This window comes from Garra rufa, chromosome 20 (assembly GCF_049309525.1).
Source record: "Garra rufa chromosome 20, GarRuf1.0, whole genome shotgun sequence".
In the NCBI taxonomy this organism is placed as follows: Eukaryota; Metazoa; Chordata; class Actinopteri; order Cypriniformes; family Cyprinidae; genus Garra; species Garra rufa.
In genome coordinates this window covers 23,400,784-23,412,830 of record NC_133380.1, presented here as the reverse complement: position 1 = coordinate 23,412,830, position 12,047 = coordinate 23,400,784, and the positions used below count along the sequence as shown (strand labels likewise).

The following is a 12,047-nucleotide window of genomic DNA, read 5'->3' as shown; positions in this document are numbered from 1 at the left end:
CAAGCGACAACTGTACCAGTTCTAACGCCATGTCAAACTTTGAGCAAAGCATGCTAACTGTTCTGTCATTGGCTGCACAGACGAGCACAGAACACTATTTAGAGTCCCAGCCTCAGAGTAGAAATAGAGCAGTGGATTTATTGATGTATTTACTGTATATTACACTCCTGCCACACTATTTAATGTAAACATGCAATTTCTTTCCCAGCTGCTTACCTTCACAGACAGTGTTTTTAACATAAACTTTTGTGTATTTGACCGTTTAAGCGCAATAAGACATGAAAGAGAGTTTAGTTTAGTACTCACATTAGGGCTCCTCGATTTTGGCGATTATTTAAAACGACTATGACAGGGTCCAAAACTTTATATTAGTGATTAATTTAAAGATAGCAATACAGCAGAAAAAAATATACACAAAAAACAGTGCTTTTTAAAATAAAAATAAAAATGCTTTTTTAATGCAAGTCTAAAGTAGTCTAACAGTACTACAGAAATTAAATGTAATTATTTGAATGTAAAAAAAAAGTGTCTTCACTGTAATAGTTAAACATGATTTGTTTCTTATTAAAACTACCAAAGTCCTTCATTCAAGAGCAGTAAGTGATTTTCCTCTTTGTGTTTTTATGTTTTATTAATATTAAGCACAGAGACGGCAGAAGGAACATTTGTAGCCACTTTAAGTACAACATGGATCCAATATACCGTTACACATGTATTTTCATTATCAGCTGTCAATGGTCATTTAAGACAAAACTGACAAGGGTTTACATGAATAATCACCAAGCGCCTCATTTTGATATGGTATGGGGCGGACTGGGGCGCAATAATCGTTTCATCTCAATTACTGTATTTTCATGATTGTTTGTAGCAGAAATCGAAACCAAATTTCAATTAATTGCACAGCCCTAACTCACATGCCGTGTGAGCCACTTAGAAGTTAAACTAATATGGTTTAAAATGCATAATTTCAGCGCGATAGGCATGATAATCAAAACCAAACAGGTTTTTTGTCAGAGTATCCAAGGTATGAGCTGTGAAGGCACAGCCTTGTTCTGGAAAAGGGGGCGGGGAGCAACAGCTCATTTGCATTTAAAGAGGCATGCATGAAAACAGCATGTTTCTGCTTCCACTCAAACTAAATTATATAATAAATGATTAATGTATTTTGTTGTTTTATCTTGTAGAGTGTCTATGGATATGGAGACCTGTTTAGTGAAATGTGGCGGGCTTTTACCGATTCTGACATCATTCACCTTAAAAACTTTGACTCCAAAAGGGTAAAGTACATTTACTCTGTATCACTTAACATTGCTTTTTTAGCATCTGAGTGTTTTTGTGCTTATTTAAAAGTGTGTTGTTCACAGGTGTGTTTCAGAGACGCGTTTTTCTCACTCCTTCCTAGAATGCGATACGGCCTTTTCTACAATACCCCTCTTGTATGTATCCTATGCCTCAGTTGCTCTCAACTGTTTCTAGTTTCCCCATTTAGGCAATGTTCATCTCATCATGTTCATCTGCTCTCATCTGTCTGTGTTAATGCGTCTCTGTGTGATGCCGGCGGATGCCGTATGTGTGATATAGAATATTTGCCTTGTGTGAGACTGAACTCATCTGGTGCTGTCGCTCAAATCATCCTTATATTAATGCTTGTGTGCCTCTGCCCTCTGTGTGCAAATGACATATAGAAAAGATTTAACTGACAGATTTGTGTGTGTGTAACTTGATAGATCTCTGACTGCCACAGTGAGGGGGCTGTTCAAGGCATTTTCCCAGCATGTCCTTTATCGACTTGGTGTCCCACAAGATGGACCGAAGGTAAACATGCTTGAATCCACACACATGAATGTACAAATACAGATCAGAACTGGATCCCTGTGTTCTCACAGTACAGTAGCATAGAAAAAGTGTCATACTGAATGAAAATACTAAAATATATTGTTATAAAATATATTGCACAATTTATACTCTATATTAACTGGAAATTGTCATGCTCATAAACTCACTTATCTGGTCTTCTTGACATAAACAAACACATAGATCACACAACACACAACATTATAGTTATATTTTATAATTTTTCAACGTATATAAAAAAATATCATTTTAAATAAAGAATTATTAAATCAAAATGTATTATTGTTACTAATAATTATTAATTAAACTTATATTATTTACTTTATTTAAAAAATTAGATTGATTTATTTTATATTGGATTCATTTAGCCTTATCAATTTAAATAAATAATTATTAAATTATAATTTCATGTTATATTATTTATTTTTTATTTAAATATAAAATTGATTTGAACTCTTATACTTTTAAATAAATATGAATTAAATTATAATATAATATTATTTATTATTCCATTTTAAATATTAATTTTAAAATATTGCACTTTGAAATATTTTATCATTATATTATATTATATTATATTATATTATATATATTATAATTTCATAAGCACAGATTTGACAAACTTTTGAGTAGGTGGATTTACAATAATAATTATAAGTCATATGTATATTATAGTTTAGTTTTATTATTATGTTACTATATATTATATTTTTTTATTCCATTTTTAATATTAAAGTTAATTATTACACTTTGATTTTTTTAAATTATATTATGTTATGCTATGTTGTTATATTATATATATATATAATATATATATATATATATTATTATATATATATATATATATATATATAATAATATATATATTTTATATTATATTATTATTTTATTAGCATAGATTCGTACCATTTTTGCAACAGATTTTTTGAGATTTTGCAATAATAATTATTAGTCATATATATTACAGTTTAGTTATGTTATGTACTTTTTAGTTATTTAAAAAATTAGATTAATTTATTTTATATTACATTCATTTAGTCTTATCAATTTAAATAAATAATTATTAAATTACAATTTTGTTATAGTATTTACTTTTTATTTAAATATTAAATTGATTTAAGCATACTTTAAAATAGATAATAATTAAATTATAATTGTTCATTATTAATATTAGATTAATTGTATTTCTTATAAATATAAATAATTATTTTTAGTTATTTTAAAAATTAGATTAATATATTATATATTTAATTAATTTTGTGTTATCAATTTAAATAAATAATTATTTAATTATAAGTTTATTTTATATTATTTATTTTTTATTCAAATATTAAATTGATTTTAACTCGTATACTTCTAAATAAATAATGATTAAATATATTTTTGCATTATTTATAGTATACTAATTGTATTACTTATGAATTTAAATAATCACATTATATATTCTATTATGTATTATTCCATTTTAAATATTGTAATTATTACACTTTTCAATCATTTATATTATATTGTATTATATTATAATACATTTTTATAAGCATATATTCATAAGTCTTTGCCTAGATTTTAAAGTAGGTGGATTTACAATAATAATTACTAGTTATATGTATAATATAGTTTAGTTATATATTGTGTACTATTGAGTTATTTAAAAAAACTAGATTAATGTATTTTATATTAGATTAATTAAATTTTTTTATAAAATTTTATTATATTATATTATTTATTTTTATTTATATTTTTAAATAAATAAAAAATAAAATTGTGCATTATTTATATTAGACTAATTGTATTTCTTATAAATGTAAATAATTATTACATTATATATTATGTTATTTATTAAACTTTTAAATACTTATGTCATATATATATATATATATATTATAGTTTAGTTATATGGTATATACTATATATTATATTATTTATTATTCTATTTTAAATATTAATTTTAATTATTACATTAATCTAAAAACGTTATTATATTATATTATATTAATTATATTATATTATATTATAAGCATAGATTTAGCCACAGATATACCATTTGCCACTAGATGGCGCTGTTGGACAATTTATCTTTCACATTGTCTTTTTGCTCGTCAATAAGGCCCATATATTATGTCCATTTGCTTTCTCTTTTCCCACCTAAATAAAGGTTTAATCAATACAATCTGAATTTTTATTTTTAACTGGATTATAGATATTTCAAAATATATACAGCCTGTACATTCATATCAAGATACAAATGTGTGTTGAAATATGAATGAAATCTGCGATGTCCTTCTGCTCTGTCAGGAGGGCCAAGTCCGTGTCACTCTTTTGGCAAGAAGCACTGAGTACCGTAGGATAATAAACCAGCAGGAGGTGAGTCCTCGCTCTCTCTCTTTGCTCATCATTGATTTATCACTTTGCTTCCTTAACTGCCCATTTAAACTCTTATTTGCTGGAGGCCCCTGCTTGGTAAAAAGCCTCGATTTACTTGGCCTCTGTCCACATGAGTGTGAGGTCTCGTTAATCACCCTCTGAATCCCCGCTGTGTGTGTGTGCAGCTTATAAATGCCCTGAAGACTGTGCCTTTATTTGAGGTCAAGCTGTTGGATTACAAATACAAGTGAGTGATTCAGTTTATGTCGGTTTTAAATGTATCGATTTCTCGATGGCTGAGTTTGGTGCTTATGTGTATTCGTAGAGAGATGCCGTTTCTGGAACAAATCCGCGTCACACACAACTCTGATATCTTCATTGGGATGCATGGAGCCGGACTGACCCACCTCCTCTTTCTTCCCGACTGGGCCGTCATATTTGAATTGTACGTGGCTTTTGTATCTCTCTGCTTTCTGTATGACTGCACGATAGAGCTGTTAGTCTGAGGAATGCAAATACTTTTACACTTTTTCAAGTTTATGAGGCACTTAAAAACCCTCAGAGTTTAAATAAACAGTTATTGGCGACAGTTTACGGTGTTTAAATAATGTTTATACCATTTGCTGAAGTGGCACTTTGAAGATGTTTGGATTAACACTAAAACTAAACTAAAAAGGTTATACTGAGGTTAGAAAAAATATATAGAAAGCATAAACTTAAACATCTTGCGTTGTAGATGACAAATGTGAGAAGCATTAGTGTAGACATTAGCGTGGTAGATGGCAGTCTTAAGAGGACATGTATTACTGTTTCCTCTGACAGGTTTTCTGGTTAGTTTGTCTTGATTTTGACTCATTTTTGACTTAAAGTAATAGTTCACACAAAATGAAAAATCTGTCATTAATTGCTCACCCTCATGTCGTTCCAAACCTGTAAGGCCTTTGTTCATCTTTGAAACACAAATTAAGATATTTTTGATGAAATCCGAGAGCTTTCTGACCCTCCATAGACAGCAATGCAACTGACACATTTAAGGCTAAGAATACTTTTTGTGTGCAAAATGATGACTTTATTCAACAATTCTTCACTCTCATGTCATTCCCCGTCGCCATTTATGAGAGTATCACAACGCATGAATTTTAATTTTTAGGTGAACTATACCTTTAATTTTTAGTTAGTTGCTAGTTGCTTGTTTCTTGTCCATAATGCAGTGGAATAAATAAATCTTATGGCTATTGATATCTTGAGACCAAACTCTAGAAAAAACATTTTACTAGATTTTTATTACTTTTATTACTTCACTTTTTTTTTGAGAAAATTATGTGATCATGACAAAGCAAAAAAAAAAAAAAAAAATTCAGGCCTTACAGGACTTCATTATTGTACTATACCTGCAAATAATTTATCTATATTTACTTACATTACCATTTAAAATTTTGTATTTGAATGTTATTGAAAGAAATCTCTTATTTCATCAAAAATAAACTAAAATGTAAAAAAAAAAAAAAAAAGTGAATGATTTTTATATATATATATATATATATACACACACACACACACACACACACACACACACACGTATATATACATATAAATATACATAGTACACACACACACACACACACACACACACACACACACACACACACACACACACACACACAATATTATGTAAATGTTATGACAGCCCTAATTTTATTTTTATTTTTTAAATTAATTTTATTTTTTTATATATTTAACATATTTAATATTTTTTATAATACTAAAAAATACATATTATTGGATTTAATTTCCATATTTTTAAACTAAAATGTAATTAAAAATAAAGTAAATGTTTTATATACGTACATACATACATACATACATACATACATATATATATATTGTATATTTGTATGTATATACATATTTAAGATATATATATATATATATATATATATATCTTAAATATGTATATACATATAAATATACACAGTACACACACAAATATATTATGTAAACACAAACCTTATTTTGGATGTGATTATTTGCAATTAATCGATTTTATATTTTAGAAAGTTTAAATATATTTAAAAATTCTGTGGTGGTAAATCTGAATGTTCAGCATCATTACTCTAATCTTCAGTGTCACATGATCCTTTCAGAAATCATAATATGTTGATTTGCCGATCAATGATCGATGTTGAAAACAGTTGTGCTGCTTAATATTTTTGTGAAAACCACAAAACTTTTTTTCAGGTTAATTAATAGAGGTGAAAAGAACAGCATTTATTTGAAATAGCGATTTTTTTGTAACCTTATAATTGCCTTTACAGTCACTTCAATGTGTCTTTGCTGAATGAAAGTGTTAATTTCTTAAGAAAAATAAACAATAAACAAACACCAGGTGTTAACACAGCATTTGTTCCCAATGACTCTTCAAAGAACTTAAAGGAGAAGTTTACTTCCAGAATAAAAATTTCCTGGTCATTTACTTAACCCCATGTCAACAATACAGGATTTTTTAGTTGACTTCAATGGGGATCAATGAGTTGAAGGTCCATATTGCAGTTTCAGTGCCTTCAGTGCATATTGCAGTTTCAGTGCCTTCATTTCTTTGCGACTGAAGAAAGAAAGACAAGAAAATCTTGGATGACATGAGGGTGAGTAAATTATCAGGAAATGTTAATTCTGGAAGTGACCTTCTTTAAAAAAGGGTCATCACCACCCGATCAATGTAGGTTTTCCAATGACAGATTCTTACATTTTTATCTTTAGCCCTTTGACAACCACCAATCATGAACATTTGGTTGCATCCTTGCTTTAAAAAAGTTTCTTTCTTTCTCTACTGATAAATGTATACATCACGATTCGCTTCAGAGCGCTGTTTTTCCGCGACACCTATCTGCATGTGTCAAGACGTATTCCCTAGTGCGCATCTGTGCGTCTGACACTTATGTCATGTTATACATCTACCCAATACTCATGTGCGATGCAGTCAAGCTTGTGTGCCGTACAATGTACTTTATAATGTGTGTTACGGAGGAGGGAAGCATCTGACTGTGTCTGTATGTGTGTGACAGTGAAATACAGCCTAATTAAACAGTTATCCATCAAATGGAGTCTGTGGAGGCTTTGTGGGCCACCGCCTGCTAAGTTTGGGACATAAAACATCCCTCTTTCTCTATTCCACAGGTACAACTGTCAAGATGAGAGCTGCTACCGTGATCTGGCCCGACTGAGGGGAGTCCATTACATGACTTGGCAGAAAAGGGACAAAGTGTTCCCCCAGGATAAGGTGATAAGAGCACACACACCACTGCCTGGATTCACTCCAGTTTACTATATTTAATCCTAGTATTCCCATATACAGTAACATTCATATTCAGTATACACTACCTTTCAAAAGTTTGGGATCAGTAAGATTCCAGAAAAAAAATCCAAAAGTAATATTGTGAAATATTATTTCAATGTAAAATAACAGTTTTCTATGTGAATATATTTTAAAATTTAATTAATTCCTGTGATGCAAAGATCAAGTTTCAGCATCATTTCTCCAATCTTTAGTGTCAGAAATCATTCTACTATGCTGATTTATTATCAGTGTTGAAAACAGTTGTGCTAATTAATATTTTTTGGGAATCTGTGATATTTTTCAGGATTCTTTGATAAAAAAAAAAAAACTTTAAAAAGAACAGCATTTATTTAAAACAGAACTCTTTTGTAACAATATACCTTTTTCTTTTTTGAAACAAAGTTAATACTTTTATTCACCAAGGATGAAGTGTTAAATTGATAAAAAGTGATGGCGAAGACTTACATTGTTAGAAAAGATTTCTATTTTGAATAAATGCTGTTCTTTCTAACTTTTTATTCATCAACAAATCCTGAAAGAGTATCACAGGTTAAAAAATATATAATTAAGCAGCACTGTTTCCAACATTAATAATAAAAGTAATAAATCATCATATTAGAATGATTTCTGAAGTATCGTGACACTGAAGACTGGAGAAATGGTTGATGAAAATTCAGCTTTGCTTCACAGGAATAAATTATATTTTAAAATATGTTAAAATAGAAAACCATTATTTTAAACTGTAATAATATTTCAAGTAATTGCAGCCTTGATGAGCATAAAATAATTCTTTGAAAAAAACATTAAAAATCTTACTTTTGAACAGCAGTGTAAGTTATGTTAGCACTTTTGAACTAGTGGCATAACTTGCTATTAGTAAATTGTGTTTATTATTTTTTTTTTATCTGTTAATTATGATATTAAATATATAATTTACTAATATTTCTAATGTTTACTACTATTTTTTCTGTCTCAGGGTCATCACCCTACTCTTGGGGAACATCCTAAGTTTACCAACTACACTTTTGATGTAGAGGAGTTCATGCGGTTAGTTCTTCTAGCGGCTGAACATGTGACCCGGCATCCTGCGTGGCGTGCAAAACAGTCCCGAGATGAACTATAGCCTGTAAGACATGGTGGTCTCCTGCAAGGAGATCGATGAACACACTCCTATGAACTCTCTGCACTCTGTACATGTAGCCGTGCTGACAAAAGTGCAAGGCTAATATGTAAAAGCAAATTTTAAATTCAGAAAAAAAAATCTGCGCTGTTACGTTCTGCACATGGAGATGGTGTGTACCTTGTTGAAGGACTCACACCTCATTGGCAGACATATTGGTTTGACATATTGTTGATGTAAATTATGTGCTCTCATATACCTCTCCTCAAGAACAGTTGAAGTCAAAAGTTTACACACACCTTGCAGTATCTGCAAAATGTTAGTTACTTCACCAAAATAAGAGGGATCATACACAATGCATTTTGTATATTTTTGTGTATTTGAACCTCTTCCAACAATGACTGTATGATTTTGAGATATATTTTTATACACTGAGGACAACTGAGGGCACTACAGTAATATGCAACTATTACAGAAGGTGCAAACGCTCACTGATGCTCCAGTAGGAAAAATTATGCATTAAGAGCCGGGGGTGAAAACTTCTGAACAAATTGAAAATGCGTATTTTTTTTCTTATTTTGCCTAAATATAGTACTGCCCTTCAGAGGCTACAGAAGATACTTACATGTTTCCCAGAAGACAAAATAAGTTAAAGCGTTTGAACCTTCTGTAATATTTGCAGTCCCTCAGTTGTCCTCAGTGTGAAAAGATGGATCTTAAAAAAATCATAGAGTGAGTTGGAAAGGGTTCAAATACACAAAAAGGATTTTTCTGAAGAACAAAGGGTAGTTTAACTGTTTAGGACAAACAAGAGACTAATGAACAACTATCACAAAAAAAAAAAAACAGCTGTGGATCATTCAGGTAACATAGTGTTAAGAATAAAGTGTATGTAAACTTTTGAACGGGGTTATTTTTATAAATTATTCTCTTGTATGTAAACCTTTTATGTGAAATATCTTATTCAAGTCAGTACTAAATAGAAAATAACATGCATTTTGTATGATTCCTCTTATTTTAGTAAAATAATGAACATTTTGCAGATTCTACAAGGTGTATGTGAACCTTTGACTTCAACTGTATATGTGGGATTTTTTAGAGACTACACTTTTAAACCTGACTGAGTGCAGCTTTGTATTGGCAAAAGTTTGAATTTCAACAAAGGGAGCATATTTCAGGTCAGTGGATCATTGCAAGGTAGTAAGACGTCTTTAAAACTGCACTTTTTTCTAAAAAAATCAAGTCATCAGGCTTTGGGGTACTGAACTGATGTTGAGTTCACCCGCATAGTTTGGTAGCAATTTGTTTTATAACAGTCACACCACATTTAAAGGATTTTTAGGCAAAGGAGATTACATCAGCTTCATATTTATTACAGTGTTAGTTACTTTTTTGTATTTGTATTTAGTGAAAATAGTCATTTTGTAAAAGGAAAACTATGTTAAGGGATTCATGACTCCTCCTGCTGCACTCTGTGAGATATTGGTTCAGTATTGCTCTATTTTATAAAGCATTTTTAATCAGTGTTATGATTCTCATACCCTTCAAAAAGTGGCTGAACAGTAACAAAAGTTGCTGAATTTTGAATTTTTGTTCTGGTTTGAGTTGAAGTCAAAGTATTTAATAAAATATAATGATATTTTAAAAGTGCTTGTTTTGTTTTGTTTTTAAAATAGTCTGTTTGTATTTGAATGGATTTGAAATAAAATAAAGCTATTTAAAACATTTTTGTGTACGTGATTTCATCATCATTCTCACACTGACAAATAATAAAACGGTATTTATGGATTACTATATTGGTAAAGAATAAAGAATGGCGTTCTGATTTTTCACTTGACTTATTTCTGTCATTCTATCTGTTTCAAAATGTAAGACTCCTAAAGACTCCAAAAGAGCACTGGTTTGAGATGTGCTTTCGAAAAATAACCATGGTCTTACTACAAATTAAAAAAAAAAAAAAACATGGTTACTATAGTTAAACCAAGATAACCACAAATTAACCATAGTTTTGCTGTGCTAACCATAGTTTAACCATAGTGGTTATACAAATGGTAATAAATACGCCAAAAAACATACTACACTTTTACTATAGTAAAACCATAGTTAATTTTCGTAATTGGGAGCTGTCATGACCTCAAAACTTGAAAAGGGGACTTGAGGACAAGAAAAAACACTGTTCAAACTGTTTGACCAAAGTATTCCCAAGTTGTTTGAAACATTTGGATTAACAGAAAAATGAAGAAACGTCTGAAATATTTCTCAATAAATTGCCGATTTTTCATTTTATATCTATCCACCTTATTCTTCAACGCGGAAGTAAGTTTATGAGTGAGACTTCCGGGGGTCCGTTCTTCGTACCTCGCTTACTACATCCAAGATCAAATGACACATCCAAGATCAAATCATCGCGCTAACTATGAGCTCGCTATTCCGGTTCTCCGAACGCACCTGTTGTTGATGATTAGTATAGCTGGATGAAGTTATTTGAGATCACTGGGTGGCTTAAAAGGGGCTACGTATCGATAGTAGAAACATTGATCGGCAACGCTTTGATTGGTCGGCGAACATGACGAAGGAGCGCGCTCAGTATTTTTCTGCAGCAGAGCAAGAACTCTTGATTGAGGGATTTCAGGAGTTTCAGAGTTTGATTAAAACGCAAGGGAACACTGCAAAGGCTGGAAAAGCAAGGAGAGAGGGCTGGCAAAAGTAGTGAACAAATTAAACGCGTTAATGCTGCCCATGTTACATGTTTTTTCCTTGATATGTTATTTTATTTATATTTTTATTTTTTTATACACTACCGTTCAAAAGTTCGGGGTCAGTAAGACTTGTAATAGTCTTTAAAGAAGTCTCTTATGCTCATCAAGACTGCATTTATTTGATTAAAAATACAGAAAAAACAGTAATATTGCAAATTGTTTTTACAAAATAAAATAATGTTTTTGTTTTTTTATATATTTTATATATCATACTTTGAAATTTATATAGAATTTATTCCTGTGATGAAAAGCTGAATTTTTATCAGCTGTTACTCCAGTCTTAAGTGTCACACGATCCTTCAGGAATCATTCTAATATGCTGATTTATTATTAGAATGATCAATGTTGGATAATATCAACAGTTGTGCTGCCAAATATTTTTTGGAACCTGTCATATACACTTTCTTGCAAGATACTTTTCTTTTCCCACGTGAGTCAGTCCGTGTCAGTCGTGCTCTTTAACCAATCAGATGTGACCTCGCCATTTCAACCAATCATAACCCGCCAGGAGCGCAGCCTAAATCCTGTTTACATGAAATAAACCTGCTCCAGAGCAGGTTTAAGCTTGCAGAGCTGTTGCTATGACAGCAAGTCCAGGATGAGCTTCGAAGAACCA

At 30.6% G+C, this 12,047-nt stretch overlaps 1 protein-coding gene across 1 annotated transcript; it reads left to right on the top strand.

The window, feature by feature from the left end:
• The first annotated feature begins 1,579 nt into the window (after positions 1-1,579).
• Positions 1,580-10,319, top strand: LOC141294082 (EGF domain-specific O-linked N-acetylglucosamine transferase-like). Its single transcript, XM_073826163.1, has 6 exons — positions 1,580-1,815; positions 4,150-4,218; positions 4,404-4,465; positions 4,544-4,663; positions 7,393-7,495; positions 8,529-10,319. Exons 4-6 carry the CDS (start codon positions 4,548-4,550, stop codon positions 8,673-8,675), a joined length of 366 nt encoding a protein of 121 aa, XP_073682264.1. The 5' UTR covers positions 1,580-1,815; positions 4,150-4,218; positions 4,404-4,465; positions 4,544-4,547; the 3' UTR covers positions 8,676-10,319.
• The last annotated feature ends 1,728 nt before the right edge of the window (positions 10,320-12,047 follow it).